Genomic DNA, 26,798 nt, shown 5'->3' on the forward strand with positions numbered 1-26,798 from the left:
TAAAACAATACATTAATGCTGACACAAAAGACTTTAAACAATATGAGACAAAAAGCCTCATATCAAATTAGGAAGTATAGAAGAAGGCAGTTTTCAGAGATTTTATTTCACCTTTTAAATTCTATGTTTTTTCTTTTAAAGAAAAATTTATATGAGAAAAGTAGGGCAGAGTTGGCTAATTTTCAAAAAGCTCATAGTAGCCCTGGGCCACATTCTAACCCATGTTCTGGGGCTTCCTGGCTCTTGGAAGACTGCTAAGATGCCATTTGTGTGATTGGATATTCCTGTGTCCTTATTAGGGCTTTGTTAAGGGTTGAGCAGTTGACTGGGGACAACTCTTATAAGAGTTTGCAAGTCAAAATCTCTCTTTTATTGCATTCTTCATGTTCTTGAACAAATTTCAAAGATCATTTTTTAGAAAATGTAAGTCATGACAAATTTTAGTTCACTTTTCAAGCCCAACTTTTCTGTAAAAAGTGGGACAACCTTAGTCTGGAAGGAATCCACTAGGTTTCCTTTAAGATGATAGTAGAACATCAAACTTGCTTCCTGCCCATTAAGTATCTGAATCACTTTGTTCATACTTTAATCAACTTAAAGAATGAATCAGCCATGAATTAATTGACATTACCTCAGCTCTTGGCCCAAGCTCATTTAAACCCTGGGACATTAAAAAAAAATTTTTTTTTTTTGAGAATGTTATAGCTATACTTTTCTCTTGAACTTTTTCTCCAACACTGTACAAATTTAATCTCCCTAAGGTGTTATCTGGAGAGTTAGCCTGGGGCATGTTAGAAATGCCATTGTTGTTTTATAGGTTAATACGTTGGTTTTGGTTTTTCTAGAGCATTTATATAAAAGATCATCCATTTGAATATCATGTGTCTTTGTAAAATTGCAATAGAATTTTTTGCCTTTTATGTATTCAGGACCCCTTACTTAAGGAATTATATTGTTAATTACTCTTAGATTTTAGTATCTGGAAAAACTGGCCCTCCAGATGACCAACTCCACTTCTCTTATTATATAAAGGGAAATCTATAGTCCAACACATCCATATGAAAGAAAACTTCAACCTCGTATTTTAATTGTTTTGCCTACTTTTAAATTTTTCAAAAGATATATTTTTGCCTTAAATTCCTGCTTTCTCACATTTATTCCTTGTTGTCCCAAGTAACTTCTCTAAACTGTCTACTAGAGCTGGGGATGTGGCTCAATGGTAGGGCATCAGGGATAAGGCCTTGGGTTTGATCACCAGTGCGGTACACACACAACATAAATAAGTAAAATAAAAATTCTAAAACCACTTTTTTTCTCTATTCATAAACCCAGAAGGAAGGATGAGTCTATTTTTTTCCCCAAAGGCAATGTCAGTTTAATTTTCCACATCTATTGTTTGAGACTCAAAAAATACTATCTTTTAGGGTGGGGCTGTAGCTCAAGGGCAGAGCACTTGCCAGGCATGTGTGAGGCACTGGGTTCAATCCTTAGAACCACATAAAAATAAATAAATAAAAATAAAAGGTTATATGTCCATCTACAACTAAAAAATAGAAGAATATTATTTAAAAATACCAGCTTTTATTTTAAAAGGAAAATAGGTAACTTCTTTAGTTTTACTTCATATTTTCACAAAAGATCAACCAGTTACTTTTAAATTTTTCATTTTCCAGAATTCTTCATTAAGATAGCTCTATATTTTCCAACAGCTAAGCAGGGCTATCCTGTTCTCCAAGTCACACTGGGTGTGGGACCAAATTTGGCTCAGAAACCTCAGCAAATCATGGTTTTAAATTCCAGTTGTTCTATACTTCCATGCTTTAAAATATCATTTTAAGATTTTTTGATGAAATTATTTAAAAATAGGTTCCACATTTAAGGGAGCATTTCTCAGTCTCCTTGGATGCAGCCTGCTGAATCATACTTACCTTTTTCTGTATGGCTCAGAGCCACAGTACCAACCTTATTTATGGAGCAGTATTGCAATAAGTGATGTCATTATGGAATGAGATGCAATTCGTCCCTCTACGAAATAATGTCTTTGTGCCTGTTGTTTAGTTTTCCTGCTTGCTCTCATTTTCCTTACAATGATAGTAGCTTCTTACTTCCTTCTCATTTTTTTAGTTTAATCTACTTAGGGAAACCGACAAAATAGGCTAGCTAGAATTTTCTCCAGTGATGTTTAGATTCCACGTGAGGATCTATGGAATTCTTCAGTGTGTGTGCAGGACACTAGCAAGTGGACTTTGTCACATCAGCAGAGGCATGCTTCCTTATTTCTTGGTTTCGGGCAAGAGGCCAAATGGGTGAGCTTTTATAGTACAAAGGTTATCTACAGGACTGAGAAAAAGGCAAAGCTAATGGAATTGTCCATATTCTTTCACTTTTATGACTCCTTTGTTGGCAGAAAAATCCAATCTCTCATGTTAGTCAACATCAAGATTCTTAACCCAAGCAATATTTTTATGTTGTAAACTCAAGTCATGCCTTTAATATACTAAACAGCAAGAATGTGGATGATTCACTTCCTTTTAAGAAGGATTACAACTAAGATAATGAATGATTAATATGAGCAGTTATGCTTCCAAAATAGATAGTATGCAAAAATCAAGAAAGATTTGGTCAATACCTAAGACTTCTTTCCTCTTCATAACAATACAGATAAACAAAAAATCTTTGATTTATATTCTTACAGTGACTCAGCCATGCAAACTGTGTATTATAACACTAAGCCTCAATGCTCTTTGGTGTTCATTTTTTTCCCTCAAGTTTTATTTATTTATTTTACTTATTATTTTGGTACCAGAGATTGAACACAGGGGCATTTAACCACTGAGCTACATCCCCAGCTCCCTACCCTTCTCTTTTAATTTTTTTTTTTTTTTTTTTTTACTTTGAGACAGGGTCTCACTGAGTTGCTTAGGGCCTCACTAAGTTGCTGAGCTGGCTTTGAATTGCAATCTTCCTGTCTCAGCCTCCCAAGTCACTGGGATTAAAAATGTAAACCACCACACTCTTCTCTGAAGTTTTAATAAGAATGCTTACTCAATATTTATTTTACAACAAAGGAATATGGGGATTGGTCATGTGTTATTAGGAATAGAAATAAACCATGGTCTGCAACTTACTATGGAGTAGATTAAGCCCTTTACAAAGGACAAATAGTGAATGTTTCACTTAAGGAACAATTAAACTTTTTTTTTTTTTTTTTTTATTGATTATTTATCGCATTACATAGTTCATGATATATCATCTTTCATACATTAGACTCAAATTGTGCTTTGAACTCCCATTTTCACCCCAAATACAGATTGCAGAATCACATCTGTTACATATTCACATTTTTACATAATGCCATATTAGTGACTGTTGTATTCTGCTACCTTTCCTATCCCCTACTATCCCCCCTCCCCTCCCCTCCCCTCCCATCTTCCCTCTCTAATTGATCATTATTTTAGGTTATCTGTATAGCCAAATAGGAAATCATCCTGTTTGGATTTTTTTGTTTGTTTTGTTTTTGTGGTGCTATGGATTGAACCCAGGGCCTTGTGCATGCTAGGCAAGTACTCTACCACTAAGCCGTATCCCTAGCCCCTGTTTGTTTCTTGAAGTAATTTGAAACATCTCCTAGAGCTAATGTTCACTAAGCTTCTCACTTTGTAGAGATTGATAGTTGAAGCACACACTACTATTCATAAGAATCCTCATTAGGTCACCTGTCAGATTTAGGAACCATGATCATGATCCTCATGCTACTCACAATGTGGGTACACATTTCCTCTTGGCCTTCCCCTCAGAGGATTTTGACACCTTTTTCCCACTGACAAAGTTTTATTGATGGTAGACCAAGATGTTGGACTCCTGCAATACAGTGGGAAGAGAAAACATCATTCCTTTGTGAGATATGTATTGGAAAATTTTAAAATATATTTTTTAAAATAAGCCAGGCACGGTGGCTCAGGCCTGTATCCCAGCAGCCTGGGAGGCTGAGGAAGGAGAATAGGAAGTTCAAAGCCAGCCTCAGCAAAAGTGAGGCACTAAGCAACTAACTCAGTGAGACCCTGTCTCCAAATAAAATACAAAATAGGGCTGGGGATGTGTCTCCGTGGCTGAGTGCCTCTGAGTTCAATCCTTGGTACCCACTAACCCCCCCCCAAAAAAAAGAATAATAATAATAATAATAAAATAAAGCCATACCTTTCTGGGACTATAATTTTTTAACATACTGAAACAAACCAATTTCAGGCTGACAATTGAATGAGTATATAAGTTTGAGTACAATGTTTTGCTTTTTTCAGACTGGATTTAGGCATAGATGTGAATGTTTTCTAATCTGTACAAACTCTTTCTGAATTGTGATATTAGAGACAGGTGCAATTTATTATAACTCTCAAAAGAATAAAATAACTGAAAACACTAACCAAATAGTTTTCTTTTAAAATTCACACACCAGTCTTCTCGAAACATACTGCATCTCTTGAAACTCATTTCTATTTAAATTTTCATGCTGTTCAATAACAGCCTTTCTAGGTTGCTAACATTCTAATCCAGAAGGGCATTTTTAAATGGATTTATGTTTATATGATCAACATAATAAGTTCCCATATATTTCTCCATTCTAAAATAACTGACAAATTCCCAACACGTGAACATAGGCAAGTCTTATTCTGTCTACCCTTCAATTTCTCTTTAGTTTCTTTGTCCCTTTGGATCCTTTCCTGGTGACTTATTGGATATGGATATTATTGAAGCAAAAGTTATAATTAGGACCTGAGAGTCAGTTTTCCTTTTTCTCAAGGCAGTCTTGTCTCCTTATTGTAATCAATCCACTCCCACAATTAATTGTACCACCTGTCATATCAGCCAATTTTTCCCTGGTCCTGGCCAACCAACATTGTTCATGGTGTTGACTTTACCTACACGGCACGTTAATTTAAGTCTGTGTTACAGTATAGGAGCTGAATTTTAAGACAAGAATGTCCATCCACAGTGATCAGTTGGGCCTCTTTCTTTGCCAGGCTCAGGACCTTGCTTTCAGGTTGAAGTAAAACATTCCAAGGTAAGGAATTCTCACTTGGTTGGTTGCTGCCACAACGTATCAGTACCTTCTTTTTGATCTTCTAGGAACCAAAGAGGTTGTTGTAAATGTGGATGATGATGGAGTCATTTCATTGAACTTTGAATGTGATCAGATGACTCCAAAGTCAGAATTCACCTGGTCCAAAGATTACATATCCACTGAGGACTCTCCACGATTAGAAGTTGAAAGCAAAGGCAACAAGTAAGGATTGTTTCCATTTTAATGATAGGTTTCCCTTTCACTATAGGAGCATGAAGTACCTTCCACTATTCTGGAAGTCAAATACGTTTGGTCAAAGAAAAGGCGATCAAACTATAATATTTTTTTCTACTTTTGCACTTAACATTTACATGTTTGGTTGATTTTAGACACAGACTCGTGATAAAGTTTGCCAAGTTAGAAAACATAATGAACTAGACCATTGGTCCTTTCATTATTCATACAACATGTTATAAGACAGACAAGGTACTGGGATCTAAGGATACCACAGTCACAGATCCTGTCTCTGGAGGCACAGAGATTATACAGAGAGACAATACTAGCACTGTATAATAAATTCAGAAAAGGAAGAACAGGGGACATCATAAGAGAAGCATCCAGAGATATCCATAGCACATTCTGCACTATAGGAGAGATATTTAGGTCCCCCAACAAAGCTAATCAGTGAAATGTCTTTATGCGGGATGTGTGTTAGTATGAAGCATGGCTTGGAGACAGGGGATTTGTACCAGGCCCCACCTCATTCATCATCATCCCTTGGAAAGAGACCAGGAAAGTCTTCCAAATGGAAATGACATTTAACCTGAGACATCAAGAATGAACAGGCTTCAGCTCAGCAAGGAGGAAAAGACAAGTATTCCAAATGAAAAGAGGACCCACAAAGATGCCTAAAGAGGGAGAAACACAGGCCCCCAGTCCTGGCATGGCCCCATTCTAAAATATATATATATATATAATTTTTTTATTCTGCAGGACAAAACTGACCTTTAAAGACCTCGGGATGGATGACTTGGGCATTTACTCCTGTGACGTAACAGATACTGACGGGATAGCATCAAGCTACGTAATAGATGAGGAAGGTAAGTTTAAGATCAGTTCAGTCACAAGTCTAATATTGCTTTAATTTATCAGTCTCAAGTGACTTTTAGTAGTTCAAGGTGTAATTATTTTGGTTTCTCCCTACAGAATTGAAACGTTTACTTGCTCTCAGCCACGAACACAAGTTCCCAAGTAAGTGTGCACAATACATTCACAGATGTTAGCAGTCTTACCAGGGGGCAACTTTTGCAATAAAATCAAATGGCAGCTCTGATGGGATCCAGAGAAGAGGCTTAGCCAGGTATGGTGGTGCACACCTGTAATCCCAGCTACTTAGGAGGCTGAGGCAGGCGAATCGCAAGTTCCAGCCCAGCCTGGGCAACTTAGTGAAAAGCTGTCTCAAAATATAATATAATAAAGGGCTTGGGATGTAGTTTAGTGTTACAGTGCCCATGGTTCAATCCCCAGTATCACAGAAAAAAAAAAAAGACACTCTTGAGAACATATAATAATAGATCAGCAGCTACAGACCTTCTAGAAGTGGTACTTTTTCCCTTGCTCTTGTTTTCCATAGAAACTAAGATACTAACATAGAAAATATATCCTATGCTTTATTTCACAGAAGTGTTAGGATACATAGGCATAACATCTGAGCATTTAAGTTCTTCTCTTTTTACTACATATGTTGGAATCAGTTATAGCTCTTCTAGATAAATTCATTAATGTCTGTAGGCAAGCTGATATTCTCTTAAGTGATGTTGGCACTTAATAGAAGAATCATACCTCCAAATAAAGACAATCTAAAGATAGCACCTACCACTTTATACTCTCGGAAAATAGGCTAAAGATGCCTTGGTCAGAAAGAGAATCCTTCTGAACTACTTACACACCCTTAAATAAAGCACCTTCTACATGAAAGATTAAATTCCACAGTTGACACCGAAGAGAAGAGAAAGGAGTCTGAAATAACACTCAGAAGCTTCCACAGGCCTGACAGGATCTCTTACCCCTGCCAGTACTAAAGCATCCAGAAAGGCACACCGTAGAGCTTGAGAAAACAAATAGCAACAAAATACCCCCATTCTTTAAAATTAGGAACTTAAAGGAACTCCTTAATACTTAAAGATATCTTTTCTTCACAAATACAGAAGTTTCAGACATCCCCCAAATTATATTCTTATCCCAGACTATGGACAAAGCTACATATTTGCATATGTGCATTTTTTCTAGAGAGAAGATCCAGAATGTTCCTTAAACTCTCACTGGAGGCTGTGATTTTTCAAAAATAATAATAATAAAAAATACTGCTCTAGAACCTACTTACTCTTATATTCCCCAGGAATTTTATTTTATTTTATTTTTTTGTATGGTGAGGCTGAGCGTTGGTGACTATTGGTCTCAGCCGTGATGTTCTCCAGATGAACTCTTGTTAACAAAGCTGCAGAATGGAGTGCTAATGGAACATGAATGTCAGGTGCAGACTTTATTCTGGAGAATCAGCCTCATGGCATTAAGCAAACCATTGTCATCCATACTCTTATCCACCATTAAACTGGAAACATAATAGCCCGAGTGATGTTTTAAAAGTTAATTTTGAAAAACAGCATGGAAGGTAGAGATCTGGCCTGGATGCTCTTCTTACTGTACTTTGGGCTCACCCTGTGAACCTGAGCAGCTCACTTCTATTTTCCTAGACCTCGGTTTCTTTTCCAGGAATAGCTATCAGAGTAGTTGATATCACCTACCGCAGAGAGCTGTCTCTGAGGCATGTAGGGTGCTTGCGTTGCTAATTCTCTCCTTTCTACCAATATTCATAGTGTCAAACGCTGATAGAAATGAAGAGAAGCAGCTGCATCTACTAATCTAGTTAGTCAGACAACAAAGGACCGGGATTGTCTAGGTAGCCGTTGGTTTCCACGGTATTTAAATTCAGTTTAAAGGAGGGAGATGAAAAAAGACAGGACAGGGTGTCACTGTTGAGTTCAAATTGCCTGGGCCTCCTTGGAGTTCAGCGATCACATGAAACTGGAGATGGTGGCCATAATTGCCTGATGTTGCTGTCATTTAAACTGAGGTATTTTATTTTGAATAAGCCTACAGTCTCTAATTGTTGGTGCTAGGAGAGGGGGTTGCAACAAACTCTAATGTCCTTTATTGTAGACGAGCTATAGTAGCTTGGTGGGCACAGAAAATGTGTAAAATTCTCCATGCAATTATCCAATCCTTTACCCAAAGGAGTTTTCATTGCCCGTTGATACAGCATTGTAAATATTATGGTTCCAGCACTTTTCTCTCGCCTACCAATATCACAACAATGAGGTCACTACATGAACATTTTCAGAGATCTGATGATAGGATCCTTCTGATGATTTCTGGGCTTATACCCACTTCTTCTCAATGTTGACACGTTAACTAAGTCATTTTCTTAAAATGTTATAAGGTTTCAAATGGTCTCATCTTCCTTACAGAATGTAAGAGTATGGTGTTCCTTTATCCTTCAGCACAGTGAAGTCCCATGTTAAGCTGTTGGCAAAAAAATATTTTGAAAGCCACTAAGCATATGCCTTAGACCTACAAATAACACATTTTGCTGGATGCGAGTTAACTGCCAGAGAAAAGAGCTGAAGGAAATTTAGAGCTGAGAAAAAGGGGGGAAATGTAGAAAGCTAAAAATGGAAAATAACAGTCTGTCTTGCCAGTATTGATACTAAATTGCAGTGTGAAGAGAAAGCTTATCTGCAGGGGGAGGGTGTACTTCAGTGTCTTCAACAGCCTGCAGAATCTCTCCTCATTTGCAGGCACTGGTTATTACCCTATCTGGGTACAAATAATATATGTATGCAGACCTACCCAATCACATATATGTAAATATAGATATCTTGCTTTGCAATCTGAGTTGTCAACACATTATATTTTATAATTGGTAGTTGGAGAATGTTGTGGAAGCAACTGGAAGAAGAAAAAGCCACAAAAATACTAATAGCTAACATTTGCAGTGCACTTATCATATGCCAGGCTTTTTATAGGATATTTAAACAGAATTTATTATTTGAACTCCACAATGACCATAGAAGGTTGGTACTATGGTGACTTGACTTTAGAGATAAAGAACATGAGGTGCAGAGAAGTTAAGTAACTAGAGCAGTTGCACACAGCTGGGAAAGACCAAGTGGTCTGTCCCTGGTACCTGTTCCCCAGTCATGTCATGGGCTCTTCCTGTGCCTGCACCTGGTAAGTCTGCTCTGTGTCCTCTGAGATGATTCATGTGGGTCTGTGTTCCAGAATGGGTTTCCAGAGTTCTAGAAGACTTCCTGCTGTGCTCAAGACTTACTTGTAGCAAGCTTGAGCATTCTGTGGGGAGAAAGCTTAGCCTCTGCTCTGGCCACCCAGGGATCCCTCCATTATCTGCTTTTCCTAGACATCTGCTCTCATTGGAACACCAGGGGACAACTGGAATCAAGAGGAATACAGAAGAGAGGGAATTACCCTCACCACAGCTCTAGGACCCATATGTTACTAATCGTTCCTGGGATTCAGTTTTCTCATCAGTAAAATTAGGGGAGGAAGACTCAAGATGGTTATCTTGAGCACTGATCATTATTCACAGAATCTTAATGTGATGTCAGTTTCTCTTCTCAACAGCCTCGAGGGGCACTTCATATCCACATTAGCAAGCGAGGAGCACAAGGTTTAAGGAGGAGAATAACTGTTCAAGAGGATGGTGTGACTCCACAGCCCATCCTCTCCCCTGTGGTGCATCTCCTCAGTAGATGATATCTGAGCATTCTTCAGTTCTCAGCCAGAACCAGCCCATAGCTGAATTTTGTAGTTGGTAGGGAACAATGCAAAGGAAAGGTGTCCCTTTAAGCTTGATGGGGTAGATTTAGGGTAAATACAAAGAATATTAATTTGCATTTGATACAAGTTTGTTAGCTTGTAATTTAAAATATAACACATGTTAAATTTTTGAAATAAGTTTAAGAACAATTTAGAGAAATAAATGGTAGTAATTTCCCCTAAAGGAAGTTAAGGATTACTAAACTCTGAGAAACAGCCAAGCTTTTTCACAAAGTATGCCCTGGAACCACGTCTGATAGAAAACCATGACCAGAGGAGCCTTTCTGGAGAACACTTCCAAGTTGTGAGAAATTAAAAAATGAGTTTTGAGATATCAACCAACCTTTAAAATGTCACTGAGACTCAAATGGCTTAAGCAATATTAGTATAAATCAGAGATGCCATATGGTTCCTCTGTTTTCTAGGTGAAGAAAGCAATGCTGTATTTTGATATAGCATCTTGATAGTGGCTCATTTATTTGCCTCTGAAAAATTTTTGCTTGGTCTTGGAACTAAAATGAGGTAATATATCACTGAGGAGAATAGGGTTTAAATGACCAGCCTGAGTATACAGTCTTCCCGCAGTATATGTGGGGGATTGGTTTCAGGACCCGCTCACTGCCAATAACAAAATCCACAGACGCACAAGTCCCTTTAACAAAATGACATAATATTCCACATATCACCCATCCTCATTCTACCACATATTTAAATTATCTGTATTACTTATAATGTCAAATACAACGCAAATGCTATGTAAACAGTTGTTCTGCTGCATTGTTTAGGGAATAATGACAGGAAAACAATCTGCCTATGGTAAGGACAAATGCAATTTAAAACAATGTATTTTGATCCATGGTTGGCTGAATCCCATGGGTGCAGAACCAATGGATATGGAGGGCCAACTGTGTAGTCAAAATTCAATTTTTTTAAGATCTATATTTTAAAAAACATTTGAAAAAACCTGAAGTAAGTTAAATTAAATAAAATGTAACTCCTTTCTAAATAATTTGAAGTAATTAAGATACTAAACCTTAGAATGTTAGAGCTGGAAAATGATCATGGTTAATTAAGGCATTTAGTTTAATCCAATTCATTTACAGACACATCAAATGAGAGCCAGCAACACAAGGTAACCAGCCTAATGTCACACACTTTGCTAGTAGCAGACCTTGGGCTCTCCTGGGGCCAGTGCAGAACTCTTCTTTAGATCTCATTATTTCCCTTGAATAAACCTAACCAAAGCCATAGAGGAGAGTCACAGATATTAGCTGGATGTGCCCCTAGAGGTAAGTTCATCTTCTTCCTTTTTACAGTTGAGACAACTGTGATTCAGTGAAGGTGAACAACTTTCCCATGGTGACAACCCCAGGGTAAAAGCCCAGGTTTCCTGTCCCTCAATCTGAAGTTTTTCCTACAAAGCTCTCACTGCCTCTGGGCTTTGCAAAAGCATATTCCCATTGACCTTTTTTATTTTTTCTTTTTGGTACCGGGGATTGAATTTAAGGGCACTCAACCACTGAGCCACATCCCCAGCCCCATTTTGTATTTTATTTAGAGACAGGGTCTCACTGAGTTGCTTAGCACCTGGCTTTTGCTGAGGTTAGCTTTGAACTCATGATCCTCCTGCCTCAGACTCCCAAGCCACTGGAATTACAGGTGTGCACCACCACTTCTGACTCCCATTGCCTAATTTTTCACACATCGAACAATCCGTATCAGTATTATCAGCTACCAATATAATTACTGTGTTTATTTTTTTTTTTTCCATAGCTGTCCCAGCTAAATCAGAGTTGGCAGTTGAAATTTTGGAGAAAGGTCAGGTCCGGTTTTGGATGCAGGCTGAGAAGCTGTCTGGCAATGCCAAAGTCAACTACATATTTAATGAGAAGGAAATTTTTGAAGGGCCGGTAGGTTTTATGCTTTTTAGGTTTTTAAATGTATCATTGTAGAACACACAGAGGATGCCCTACTAGAACATGGATAAAGTGTTATAAAAACTACAGTAGAGTGGAGTCTAAATCATTCTTGTATGTGAAAAGAATGTGAAGAAGAAATACTTAGGAACTATATTGTATTATTGAAACTGAGACACTTTTGAAATTGAAAGAGAGTGCTATTAATAATTTTTTCCAGGACAACAGTTACAAATCAATACAGTTTCAGGTAAACCAAGAAGTATAATCACCCAGGGAAACAGAGCTGCCTCTCCTGAATTCACGGCACACTCCCACAGCTTGGTAAAAAATGTAAACTAGTATTCACCATTTCAAAAGCCAGAACTCTGGCATTTTTTGTTTGTTTGTTTGTTTTTAATGAGCTGTTAAAAAAGATGCAGGCCATCTTTAGTTTCTAATGTGTCAGAAACCCCAACAGACTTGATACATTACATGGAGAAAATAATATCTTGTTGCAGTGGCTCAGGAAAATGCAGTAGGAATATCTTTCATTGCCTTTCTAGCTAAAAATGCAATGAATCCTTATTGTGAAACACTTTAATGATTCAGGACAGATCATACATTCGTACAACTTTTAATGTACATGATTGTATATACTTTTGGAGATTTTTTCCATACTTCTGTGTATGCTTATATAATGCTATTTCCTTTCCTTTTAATGTAAATGTAGTTTTTATATATAGACTTAATACATCTGAGCTCTATTTGTCCTCCCCAAAGACATAAGTAGAGTTATGATTAGGCCAATGCCCTGACGTACTAGAGAACTTGGGGTTCCAGGTCTGTAGCCCTCTCCTGTGTTGTCATGGATGTAAATGAAAGTGGGGAGGAGATATGGCTTGTGGCCATTACTAGCAACTTATTATCTTTTTATTGCTGTTTATTTTAAAACATTTGGGGATGTTTAGTGAGGAATAGCATTTCCTTGTATGCACTTTTCAACATACAGGGTAACTTTGTATAAAGCTAGATCCCTTCACTCATATGTCCACTGGGCTCCATCTCCTCCCCATTTCCAAAGTGTTCTCATCAACTGCTATGAGGACACCTGGCTGGAGGACAGGAAGGAAGATTATGGTTGGCATCATTTCCCCCATAACCGTTGAGTGATCATCCACACACACGTGTAGACTTTGTGTGTTCAAGCATGTACACATGTAGCCATGCATGCACACACATATTGCCTTATGTCAAGTTCCATAGCCGGAGAGTTCAAATAGTTTCTGATTCATGATGTAGGACGGTGCTCTCTGGAGAAAAGAGGGTGAAAGAAGCAGACTAGGGTCAGAGAAAGCTAAGTAAAAATTGGTCTCAGCTGGAGACTGACTTCCTGCAGAAGAGGCTCTGGGGCATGAATTGTGCCACAGAGTTGGTCCCAGACCTGATCCTTCATTCTGGGATATATTTTATAGCAAAACTTCATTAATCCAGATTTATGGAATTTTTGCCTATACACCCAGGGACTAAGATTTACCTTTACACTCTGAAAAAGAGTTGTCTGAACAATGTAACAAAACAATCTAATAAGAATGAAATAGTTCATTAAGAACAAATTGATTTTAATGCTTTAGAAGCATTTTAATTCATATATTATTAGCAGATATTTATTTATTGCCTACCATATACCAGGAATATGTTAGATGGTGAGGATATAGCAATGAATGATAAGATGTTTCCCCCCATGCTACCTAGTGTTTTATATTACTCTGCTAACTAAAAAATAGTGTAATCTGGAAGGTAAAATGGGAATCTTAAACAACTTTTAGACAATATTTTGTAACATAAAGTAACAAAACTTTATTTAGACTTAAGAAAATTAAATTTCAAATTATTCAGCCATCAGTTCTGATCTAGGTCATGTATTCATATAAGAAATATGTTCCTGGGCTGGGGATGTGGCTCAAGTGGTAGCGCGCTCGCCTTGCATGCGTGCGGCCCGGGTTCGATCCTTACCAACAAAGATGTTGTGTCCGCCGAGAACTAAAAAATAAGAAATATGTTCCTTTTCCCAGGTGCAAGATTTTAATGAACTTGCTTGGTTGTCAGGAAATAATATTAAAGTTGTGATTCATGGGCTTCATTTTTATTTCATCAGACTTATTGTCATCAAAGTGAAATGTCTACCTCACTGATTTCTCTCTTTATCTTCTCACATTGAAGAAATACAAGATGCATATTGACCGAAACACTGGCATAATTGAAATGTTCATGGAAAAGCTGCAGGATGAAGATGAGGGAACGTATACGTTCCAGATTCAAGATGGGAAAGCGACTGGTCATTCTACTCTTGTCCTCATTGGAGATGGTAAGAAGCCTGAGGGGCAGTAACTGGAAGGCCTTACTGCTCCCTTCCATGCCAATACCCCTTGACACAAAAGAGGTCCTGTGAAAGGTGGTGGATATTGTTCCTTAATTGGATTCCTATGATCAAAATACAATTTTCAGTTAATATTTTGCAGAGTATTTCATTTCAGGAATGAACCTTAATTTAAAAGAATACCAAACTTATCCCTGGCCCTCAAGCAAGGCTGCGTTTAAATAGTCTCATGTATAAACAAATACTTCTTACTAACATTGAAGTGAAGGAAGTTATAGCACAACCAAGATTGTATGTGTGTCTCAGAAATAAGCCAGGACACTGTTTTACAATATGTACTTACTCTAAATTACTTAACTTGAAAAGAAAAATATGCAAAAGTACTGCATGCCAAATCTGTTAATCATATACTATAACTAGATTGTGGTAGTCAGCTGCCATAAACCCCTGTGGAAAATGCCAAGATTTAAAATGTGGCATTTAACCAAGCATTGGCAAGGCTGCCAGATCTCTCTTTGCGATATCCAATATCATTTCACTATTTCCTTCCTACCTTTATGACCTTGGAAAAGTTACTTAACCTTTCTCAACCTATTTCTTCATCTATGAAAATCAAAATGAGTAGAGTCATCACAATGTATGAGCATGGTAATAACAAATATAAGTTATTTAGCAACGGTGGCTGGCTTGGGCATGGTATTTATACTGCTCAACTCAATTTCATACTCCGTTGTTTTTTCAATTTCTAGTTTATAAAAAGCTCCAGAAAGAAGCTGAATTCCAGCGACAAGAATGGATCAGGAAACAAGGTAAAAACAGGCAGAGAGAGAGGGGAAAACCAAATTTTATATTAAATATTCCAAGATTATTTCCATAACAAATTAAATGAATAGTATTGATTATGTTACTAATACCTGATGAAATAAAAAAGAATTGAAAATATTGGTCATTAAATATTCAGATATTAAAAATAGTTAGAACTAAATCAATAATTTTTAAAATTTGACTTCAAACCAAATTATTTTAGGATTTAAGAATGAGCTTTGATCTTGCATTTTGTGATTGATTATTTATGTCATTAAAATTTTATAGGTCCACATTTTGCTGAGTATTTGAGTTGGGAAGTGACAGGTGAATGTAATGTACTGTTGAAATGCAAGGTAAGAGGTGGATACATTTTTAATATTGGATTCAAGGGAAATATATAGAAAATAGAATATGGAGAAGAAGATCAATTTTTTTATCTCCTCCATTTGAGCCAAAATGATGAGCAGCACTTCTTTACTGTTGAGTATAACTGTAACCATTGGTTGGGAAAGAACATTTAAAGTAAAATACCATAAGCCTATGGGAAGGCAAGATGATTGTGCCTATTTGTTACCCAGGACCTCTTCATTATGAGTTGCATATCCCTTTTCCAAAATGGTTTGGGCCAGAAGTATTTTGAATTTTGGATTTTTTTCAGATTTTGGAATATATATATTTGGGGGCAGGGGCTAGGGAGAATATATCTTGAGGTGGGACCCAAATCTAAACACAGAATGAATTTATGTTTCACATACACCTAGACACACAGCCTGAAAGTAATTTTCTACAGCATTTTAAAAAATTTTATTCATGAACATGGCATGGAATTTTCCACTTGTAGGGTCAAATTGGCATTCAAAAGTTTTAGATTTGGGAGCATTTTTTATTAGGTATGCCTAACCTTAACCTCAGAAGACTCACATTGGTTTTGTCTTAGGCCAAATCTGTATTTAAGTGGTAGACCTATTCCAGACTTATCTCAGCTGCAGTGTTATTTGGTGGACTTCCTATATAAATTGTGAGACCAGCACAGCAATACCTGTGAGTGTTTTCCAGCTGTTCTCCTGATTCTCACCACTGTGCCACCTTAAGAGGCAAGGCTTGGAAAGGAATTTATAGTTCACAACCAATTGTCTTATTAGGCCTTTGAAAAGATTTTTTTAAAATTCTATATAGCATTCTAAACTATTTTGGATCTCAGCATATTGTATTAGTCAGATTTTCATTGCTGTGACCAAAATACCTGACAAGAACAACTTGGAAAAGGAAAAGTTTATTTCATGCACAGTTTCAGAGGTTTCAGTCCATGTTTGTTTGACTCCATTGCTCGGGGTATGAGATGAGGCAGAACATCATGATGGAGGCATGGTGGAAGAAAACTGCTCAGCCAGGAAGACAGAGTGTGGCAGGGGAGAAGCCAGGGACAAAATATAATCCCCAAGGGCACAGCCCCATTTACCTACATCATCCAGTCAAATCCCACCTGCCTGTGTTACTACCCAGTAAGAGGTTCAAATCATTGTCCATCAAATGGATAAATCCGCTGATATAGGTCACAGCTCTCGTATTTGATCAGTTCACCCCTGAATATTCCTGCATCATCTAACATGAGCTTTTCAGGGCCACCTTATATCCAAACCATAACACATATGTTCTCTAGCTGAATAAATCATCAAAAATGTTTGTGGAGAGGATGGAGATTTAGCTCAGTGGTAGAGTACTTGCCTGGCATGTGCAAAACTCTGGGTTTCATCCCCAGCACTGCAAAAAAAGAAGAAAGAGAGAAAGAGAAGGAAGGAAGAGGAGGAGGAGGAGGAAGAAAAGGAATAAAGGAAAGAAAAGGAAAGGGAAGGGGGGGAGGGAGGGAGAGAGGAAGGAAGGAAGGAAGGAAAAGCTTTTGGCAAGCCAAGCATTGGTGGTGCATGCCCATGTCCCAACCACTTAGAACACAAAGGCAGGAGGATCACTTGAGTCTAGGAGTTCAAGGGAAATATAGCAAGACCCCCATCTCAATTTTTAAAAAATTTTTTAATTAAAAAAGAAAAAAAATGAGAAGGCACTGTTGAATAAGGGAGGGGTTGGATTGTATGGTCATGGTGGCCAGCAGTAACTCAAAAGCAGAATCATGGATTTGGCACTTGGCATGCAGTTGTCATTATATAAGCCAGAACCCAAGTGCCCTAGTCTTTACTAGGTCTGATAAACTCAAAGAAACAGCAGTTCACCAGAAAAATAAATTCTAGCTTTCCTCTCAGGAAGTGGCAACACTTCTTGAAAAACTCTTTCTTAGGCTGCAGCTCACCCTCTCTCTATCACCCTGGCTACCCACTGCCGTACTGCCCCCACTCACTTTACATCTTAATGGCCTGTTACACCAAACCAATCCCTCCCTAGAACCCCACACCTCCCACTCCTTTCTGTGCTGTTTCCCTTTGGGAGGTGAACACTCCTGTCCTATTCATTTGACTCTCCTAGACAACTCAGCCCTTTCCCAGATTCTGACCAACTAAAGGGAGCCTAGAAGTAGGTTATGAATATTTACACATTCTATGTTATGCTGCTGTTCCAAGTCCTTCAAATGGCCTTCTTCTTTCAACTTCTCTGGCAAAATCCTTTCTCAAGGCCCAGCTCAGCCATCTCCCTAGGCCTCCTCCTCCTTCTCAGTCCAGCTAGAATGAAGCTTCCCCTATTACCCACAGCTCTTTGTTACATTATGGCAATGTGTGTAAATTTAGTAATTTACTATTGCATTATACTCCTTGTTGTATATACAGCTAAACCTTCAGACTCATGAGACTATCACAGACTCAGCTGGCACTAGTCTACTCCAAGGGATTGAGGAGGAGCCCAGATCTTTGCAAAGGCAGTGCTGGGCATTCCTACCTACAGGAGTTCACATGAGCAGCTGTTCCCTTTGCCACCTCCAGGTGACAACTGAGGTGCAAGGAGAGAAGGTCCACATTGATGCAGGAGGCAATGTGGATTTAAGACACCACATGGCTCCAATGATCCAGCCTCTTGTAACAGCACCCTAAGTGAGATTCCAGGTTCCCTGCAACAGATCCGTCCACATTCCAAGAGCTGGTGTTCTCAGAGAAACCCAGCGCATTGCTATCCCCTCCTACTCCAATGCAACTCTTCACTCGGGGCCACTTTATCATAAGTAATGTCACCTAGTAATCCAGTTACTTTCTATAACTCATGGATTTGTTTGCAGGGTCATAAGGGACATTCGTGTGTATGGGTTTCAATACGGTTGCCAGTATTGGTTCTTATGTTCATTTATTAGCTGACATTTTTTTAACATCTTAAAACTTGTTCAAACGTGTTTATAATGAGACTAAACATTTTTTCATGTGTTTTGTAGTTGTGTTTCTTTTGGTGGGTGTGTTGTATGTACATTTTACAAGTTATTCAGTGGGGTCTTTGGGGTTGTTTTCTACATTGTATGAAGTTTACTTCTTTCATACAGTTTTAATTATATAAGAACTACATGCATATAGTCTCCTTCGTAAGTAAAAATTCAAATTTTATATATAAAGCTCAGGATCCCTTTAACCATAGGAAATTATTTAGTCCATCTGAAATTTACAATATGATATGTGTGTGAAATGAGATCCAATGAGTCTTCTCAATATTACTAAGCAATTAATTTATTAAATCATACTTCCCTTTATGTATGTTTGCAATGCTTCATTATTTATCTTTTATCAAATTTTCAGATATAGATTGAAGTTCACTCAATCTGTGCCTTTAATAAGGCCATTAGTTTTTAGGACATAGGCTATATTTTAACAGGTTTTGCCTTACTTTGGTCTTGAGATTTTTATTTTCACTCAAGTGAGTAGGTTAATGTGTATATATTATTTCTTACCTACCCAATAATTTTTTTTCATTGATTAATTGAGACAGGGTCTCACTGTGTTGCCCAGGCTGGTCTCAAACTTGGGCACAAACAATCCTCCTGCCTCAGCCTCTGGAGTACAGGGACTACTCGTGTGCCTCACTATGCCCAGCTCACATAATAATTTTAAAATAATGTTTACTGCTGGAAATAGAGATAACTATTGACTTAGTTTTATTCATTGGGATCCACTTTATTCTAAACCCTTTCCTCAATTGAAATGGTTTTCAATTGATTCCCTTAGAAATTGGTGTCTTCTGACTCTGTGTTCAGACTTTTTCTTCCCTACCTGGCTGCATTTAGAACTGCTTAGTTTCCTAAGAATACCATCTTATGTCAAGAAAGGTAATTATGGCTTTTCTGCTAGGTGGCAAATATTAAGAAGGAGACTCACATCATTTGGTACAAAGATGAGAGGGAGATATCAGTGGATGAAAAGCATGACTTTAAGGATGGTATATGCACCCTGCTTATAACAGAGGTAGGTGACTGAAAATGTGAAATGTGGTGTGTTAGCTCTCTACCCCACATCCTCCCAGCAGACAAACACTAGACTTTATATTCATTTCATGCCCTGGAGATTTACAACAGTTTACTTCTAACTGCTATAGGAACACAAAAGCATTTCTACCTTGTGATATGTGTGGGCTTGTCAAATATCCAGCCAGTACCAGCCGGATGCCACAACTCTTGCTTTTTGTGTTACTTTTTTTTTTTTTTAATTAGGTAGCTAAGTGTTATGTGTATGCAAGCTCCTTAGTAACTTGTTTCCTAAAAGAATAGAGATGATCAGATGCAGTATTCATTAAGCATACAGATTTTCATCAACATTTTGTCTAAAAGAGCACAGTTTCAACTATATGGATCATTAGTTTTAAATAAATGAGGGCATAGCAAAGGATTTAAAGACTTTGGCTGAAATCAATTATAGCCTTAGAGGGTAACAAAATCAGGATGACTAGCAAATTATTATGGATAAACACATCTATGAATCGTTCATCACTTGCGTGGCTAAATGCTTATTTGGTCTGTGTTTTGAAGGCATTTCATAAATCAAGGAATTGAAAAATGCTGTTTACCATACCCTAAACTCTACAACAAGCTGCAAAATAATTTATCAATCTCCCCTTAGTTTTCCAAGAAGGATGCTGGATTTTATGAAGTTATCCTAAAAGATGATCGAGGAAAAGATAAGAGCAGATTGAAGCTTGTGGATGAAGGTCAGTCCACCAACTGCTGTGATCTGTTCTGTGTGTTTTCTATGAAGGTTACCAGGATTATGGTGGAGACTGGGCTGACAACTGAAGTCATACTGATTTTTTTTTTTTTTGTCCATAGATTTCAGTTTAATTGAAATTCCAGCAGAGTAAACTACCATTTTTTTTAATCATTTTTGGTCTTCCTAGAAATCAAAAGTGTACTTTTGATTCTCAGAAAATTTATAGTACACAGGGCACCAGGGGTCTGTTTTCAATTTAAGTCATTATTTTTGTTTCAACTCTATAAAAAGGTTCCAGGATCAAAAACTTCTATGAGAAGCATGTTGAAAAATAGTCCATTGTTAAGGATAGCGATTTATATGTGAAATTTGAAGCCTCACAGTTATTAGCCAAGCAAGAAAGCCGTTTCCATTTCAGAGACTACTAAGGACAAATATAATGAAAATATTTTTGTGACATTCCCCTCACACCAAACTTCCGATTTTGTTCCTGAACAAGATCTTTTAACAGTATTTGCTAACCAACAGCAGAAGTCTGACTTTGATTTCACTTTCCTACTCTTGGCAAAGGCAGGGTTACATGTTTATCGGCAAAAAGCATTATTAGGCTGAGGAAGTTCAGCCAAGAGAGATGGTTAATTCATTATGAATTGATGACATAGATAAGAAAACTTCCTGTACTATAAACTAAAACTTCCTGAGACTTGAGAAGGAAGAAAATCCTAAAGCCAAGAACCTTCCTGGAAATCTCACTATGGCTCTTTCTCTAAAATATAAACCTGGTGGTAATTACAAAGAATTAGCAGAAAAAAAATATATATATATATCAAAGTAAGCAGAGATCTTTGAAAACCTGATAAAAATTCAGTTGCCCCTCAAAGAGCACTGATTTTCAGTTGGTCAACAACTCCAATGCCCTCCACCACACAGTTTTTGAGAGTTAACACTTTAAGTTTTGACCTTATGTTGAGTGTGTTTTTGCTAAAAGTTTGTCTATGAACTTCTATCCACAGCCTTCAATGAACTGATGACTGAAGTATGCAGGAAAATAGGTAAGTTAAGATTTTCTCACCACAGCAATGCTTTACCATTCTCCTTCCAGCATGGACTTACAAGTGTATCAAATATGCTGTGTTCTTCTTTTCAGCTTTGTCTGCTACTGACCTGAAAATCCAGAGCACAGCCGAGGGCATCCGACTGTACTCTTTTGTTACTTACTACCTGGATGATTTGAAAGTTAACTGGTCCCACAAGTAAGTAAATGGAAACTTTCTTGCTGTATAGAAATTCTTTCTTCACTAGGGAGTGAAGGGGGGCGGGAAAGCTGTGCCTTTCAGATAAGGAGACTTCTTAATTCACAGATCTGACTTTGGACAGGAACACCCAGGCCATTCCCTTACTGCAAGGTTAGCTCTTTCCCTCATCATGTACATGGTAAAGCCAGTCATGGCTACAATACAACATCTTCCTTGGTGACCTACGAAGTTCACCATTCACAAACATCTCTATAATGGAACCTCTACCTCCAACTGGTAGTGCTCAATTGTCCCTGCTTTGCTAGGTCTCCAGACCACATTCTTGGGCCTCTGTTTCTGTATTCAGCTAGTACATGCTGTGTTCTGAAACAGAACAAAAGCAGAGTGCACCAGGAGGCACCGGATTTTCTGTTATGTGAATTAATGGCCGTACCAAGAAGCTTCTTCTAGAGAGCTCAAGCTTATTGTTTACATGAACTGGCACAGTTGGGCGTTAGCATGTTTCTTGTCCACCCTCGGAAGGCTTTGGAGACCTCAAAATGACTTTGGGGATTTGTGTTTGAACTGGATTGAGCCTGAAGATTCGTCCTGTGCCTTTGTGGAGTTACAGAGGGATTGTATTCATGTTCACCTGGAGGATTTCAAGAGCCAAAATGGGTTTCTAAATCAAACCAGTCCTCTCCTTCACAAACTTGTCAGGGTTCTTAACCTCTGTGCTTCCTTAAGATATCCTGAGCTGAAAGTGAACAGAGAACAGGCATAGATAATCTTTGGTGGGTATAGTCAACTGCAGTCCAATCTTAGGATACAATGTACCTCCATTCCAAACTACCTAATGTTTTTCAGAACCTCACTAAAAAGTAGGTCCTGTGGTATCTCCAGGAGGACGCAGATAACAATTGTTTATTCATGTTGTGCCTTCAGTGGACATTGACAGTATGCTGGGCACTGTTCCTACCCTTTGGATATATGGGCTATTTCATACCCACACTCTATGGAACAGGTACTCCTTACAGTGATGTGGACACTCAGGCTCAAGGAGATGACTTAGTCAAGGTCACACAGCAAAGAGGTGGATTGAAGAGGCCTGTGCCCAGGCAGCCTCACTCCAGAGCCTGGTTTATCATGGCACACCCACTACTCACCCTCTGTTCAAATTGCATTAAAAGTCTAGAATGGGATGGTGGTGCTAGGGAGTGGTTGATCAATGGGTACTAAAAGTTACAGTTAGATAAGAAGAAATTCTGTTGTGCTCAGCACAGCTGGGTGACTATAGATAACAATAATAAACTTTACATTTCCAAAAAGCTAGAAGAAAGGATTTTTTAAAGTTTTCACCATAAAGAAATGATAAGTGAAAAAATAGACATGTTTCACCAGATTTAAATATTATATAATAGATACATGTGTCAAAAGAGCATGTCCCTCCATTAACATGTACAATTCCTATGTTTTCATGTACCCATTAAAAAATAAATATAATGTTTTATAAGTCTAGGGCTGAGGGTAGAGCACTTGTCTCATATACACAGTCTCTAAGTTGTATCCTTAGCACTGAAAAAAAGTTGGATTAAACAATTAACCCAAACTAGGTGGTTTAGGTCTACTTTGAAACAGCTTTATTCTTATGTAGACTATTATTTTATTGTTATTATTAATAATCATTTTCAAAATTCTAAAAGATGAGAAGTAGTAAAATTCCAGTAGGAAATGCTTGGGGTTTCATTCCTTTGTTCTATTTCTTTCAGAATACATTTTAGGAACATAGTCATTAAGTTAAAATAGATCAAATTCTAGGAAATTCCTCTGTGACATCTAGGACATTCTAATTTATCAGTATGAAGAATGAGAGAAGAAAGATTAGTTGAACCATCCATCAAAGAGCCTTATATCATCTCTAAAAGAATTAGTTGTTCCAAAAAAGAGAACATTGACATTTTTGAGGAAATGGCTATTAGACTAGCAAGGCGTAAACTTCTAACCTTGTTTGGTCTCATTGCTCTACTCACATGAGTTTCTTGTGTATTCATGTGCCTATGAAGGACTCAGGAATCAAGGATTGTCTTAGCTTTTTTTTTTTTTTTTAAGTATGTGGCATACTTTAAAAAAAATTAAATGGGTTCTAGTTTTGACTTTGCTCCTACTTTCCATTATAGTCTTAGGTAAATGACTTAATTTTATGAATATCAGTTTTCTGTTATATAAAATAGAAGAAATAATACACACTTCATCTGAAGTGCTTAACATATGTAAGGTACAGTTTTGCATGTTAACCAGAGATTAAAGAACAGATTTATCATAACAAAGTAGAGCACAGTCTGTCTTACCCTCTAAGACATGTCTATTGCTCAGGTTAAAATCTGGGGATATAGATGATCAGGTTAAAAATCTGTGAGTACCTTATATTTTATGGCATTTAAATTTTTAATATCTTTAATATTTATATAAGTAGGTATTCTTCAAAGCATATAATAAAATAATACTAAATATCTAAAAGCTAAATCATTTTTGGTTAAATTTTTTTTTCTTTTTTAAAGTTAATCTTGTTTATTACAACTGTAAACATAGAACACACTTGTCTTAGAAAATACATTTATGGGGCTGGGGATGTGGCTCAAGCGTAGCGCGCTCGCCTGGCATGCGTGCGGCCCGGGTTCGATCCTCAGCACCACATACCAACAAAGATGTTGTGTCCACCGAGAACTAAAAAATAAATATTAAAGATTCTCTCTCTCTCTCTCTCTCTCTCTCTCTCTCTCTCTCTCTCTCTCTCTCTCTCTCCTCTCTCACTCTCTCTTTTTAAAAAAAAAAAGAAAATACATTTATGAAATCAGATTACAAAGTGAAAAGAATTTATAATACGATATTGTCCATAGTTTTACTGACCAAAAATAGGAACATTTGGAAGGTACTTCCTTCCAATCTTTTCTCTGTGTATAATTGTTACTGTTAAAAAGGTAGTTTTGTATACTGCCTTTTTTTTTCTTATTTTCTTACACTTTTACAAACTCTTGATGAAATTTCTTTTAACAGCCAGAGTGTGTTTACAAACTTTTCTCATATTTCATTTATAGCAGTAGCATTTGTCAGATCACAGTACAAAGGGCTATATTTCCTGTTCTTCTCTTACAGAGAACACAATGCACGGGTCTGTTTGTGACCTACTGTAGAATACTGAGAAACTTACAGGGACAGAGCACATGCCTCATTCATTTTGGCAGTCATTCTGCTTTTCATTCACTCTTGGCTCTATTACCAAGTGCATTTTTACAAACGTTTTAAATAGCTTTGGAATAACCTATGTTAATAGATGTCAGGCCCAGATGAGCCTCCATGAGTGTTTTTGACTGGCTTATAAAATCCAGTTTATAGCCATAAATCATCTGCATGAAATATGCAACAAAATAATACGTAGTTTGGCCTTTTAGCTTTAAAGAGTCCTTTAGTCCTATAAATAAACCCAAGTAAAAACAAAGATATTTATACCACTGAGAGTATTGCTCCTATTTAATAGGCTACCTTGGGCCCTAGACTCATTATGGGGCGTTAAATAAATGTTCAGACTCTCAGACCCAAAGCATTGGAATCCAAGTATGGTGCTTCAGGCCCATAATTTCTCTGAAGCAGAAGAATAACATACACAGACCCCATGGTTTTTGAAAGTCTATGAGTTTGTTGTAAAGCCTTTAATAAGAGGCAGAGGAAAGAATCAGCTCTGCATGAAAGCAAACAGTAACAATGCTTTCTTTGATTTCAACAGTGGGGCTGGTATTAAGTACACAGACAGAGTTAAGAGTGGGGTCACCGGAGAGCAAATCTGGCTACAAATCAATGAGCCCACTCCAAATGACAAAGGAAAATATGTAATGGAACTCTTTGATGGTAAAACTGGACACCAGAAGACAGTGGATCTTTCAGGACAAGGTAAACCAATATTCTGCAGGTTCAAACTTGCTATAGCCAGTGAATCTTAATGAAAAACAAAGTAATTATGTTTGTGATGTCAAAAGAGGTATGATGATGACGTCAAAGAACAAAATTTTAACAAGCTAAGTTTAGGATCTAATTGGCTTTTATTAGTGATTTATGAACCAGGCAGCATTCCTATTTACCAAATAGAAAAGTACTCCCCAGACTTATTATACAGCAGTTGGGTTTTATAAGGTAGCATGAGCAAGATCAAGAAAACAGCATAATGCAGGGCTGGGGTTGTGGCTCAGTGGTAGAGCACTTGCCTAGAGTGTGCGAAGCCCTGAGTTCAATTCTCAGCACCACATAAAAATAAATAAATAAAAACAAAGGTATTGTGACCAACTACAACTAAAAAATGTTTTTTTAAGAAAATGACATAATACAAAAAAGCAGATTAATTTATATCAGATTCCTTCAGTTACTTTCTTTATAGGGTTAAAGCAGAGGAGACTTCCTTAGCATGCTGGCTCAGTTTGATTGGGCCTCTTCTGGTTGCTGTAAATCCCAGATTTTAGAAAACCGCCTGTTTTAAAGTTTATTTGATTGCATGGCACCTAGCATAAGTGACTGTACTCTGGTTTGGTCTGGTCTGTTGGGGCCTAGTATAGGAATTCAGCTTAAAACAATGGCCTCCTGTGAATTTTATTAGTTGTGGTTTTGGTAAAGCAGTTTTAGTCAGCCTTGGTGGTAGAAGCAAGAAATTGCTAGGTGGACAATCAATGAAAAGTAAGGTAGAGACAGTAAACCTGGAGAGAAAGCACAACTCTTGCAGGAAGATGCTTTCAAAGAAGGGCAGGTTGACTCCAATCACTTGTATAAGAACAAACAATAAAAAAGCCATAGTTCACAGTGATTGAAATTTGAGCATATTCATAGAGTCCAAGATACCAGTTGTGCTGGTAGGACTGAAGATGTGGATGAAGAGGAATCACTGACGTACCAAAGTTCTGAAGGATGGACAGGGCGAGACCAAGGGCAGAGGGGGAACTGTTCACTCTGGAAAGGAGTAAGGAGACTCTTCTTCCATAACTAGAGGAGTGAACCTGAAGAAGCAAAGGCAAATGTTACAGAAGCAAGCTGGAGACTCTCAGTCCCTATGGGCCCAGATTTCTTAGTCATCTGCTGAGAGAATAGGGGATTCTGGAGAGGATAGGGAAGAGAAGAAAGCTATGAGAGATGCATGCAGACAGTTTCCAAAGAGCAAGACCAGAGCTGATGCCCAATTACTAATTAGAATTTTAAAAGTTAAAAGATGCACAATTTTAAGTAAAAATACTCTGTGCCATTTTCCCCTCCTGCTACTATACTCTTCCTTGTATTCTTTCCTGAAGAAGTAAAAATAGTGTAGATGGAAGACTCTAAAGGAGGCTGTGGACTGACTACCCCCACCCCCCACCACTTCTTTGTAAA

General features: G+C 37.6%; 1 protein-coding gene across 1 annotated transcript in view; it reads left to right on the plus strand.

Moving 5' to 3' along the window:
* MYOM1 (myomesin 1) overlaps positions 1-26,798 on the plus strand; it is a 129,932-nt gene that overhangs the window by 94,694 nt on the left and 8,440 nt on the right. The window contains exons 22-33 of the mRNA XM_081263340.1: positions 5,125-5,281; positions 6,053-6,159; positions 6,266-6,310; positions 11,729-11,865; positions 14,074-14,218; positions 14,980-15,039; positions 15,323-15,390; positions 19,309-19,422; positions 20,074-20,161; positions 21,174-21,212; positions 21,308-21,413; positions 25,177-25,340. Of these exons, the coding sequence (XP_081119466.1) occupies positions 5,125-5,281; positions 6,053-6,159; positions 6,266-6,310; positions 11,729-11,865; positions 14,074-14,218; positions 14,980-15,039; positions 15,323-15,390; positions 19,309-19,422; positions 20,074-20,161; positions 21,174-21,212; positions 21,308-21,413; positions 25,177-25,340 (1,230 nt within the window). The remainder of the gene's footprint in view (positions 1-5,124; positions 5,282-6,052; positions 6,160-6,265; positions 6,311-11,728; positions 11,866-14,073; positions 14,219-14,979; positions 15,040-15,322; positions 15,391-19,308; positions 19,423-20,073; positions 20,162-21,173; positions 21,213-21,307; positions 21,414-25,176; positions 25,341-26,798) is intronic.

This window comes from Spermophilus citellus, assembly GCF_964194105.1.
Source record: "Spermophilus citellus genome assembly, chromosome: 12".
NCBI classification, from domain to species: domain Eukaryota; kingdom Metazoa; phylum Chordata; class Mammalia; order Rodentia; family Sciuridae; genus Spermophilus; species Spermophilus citellus.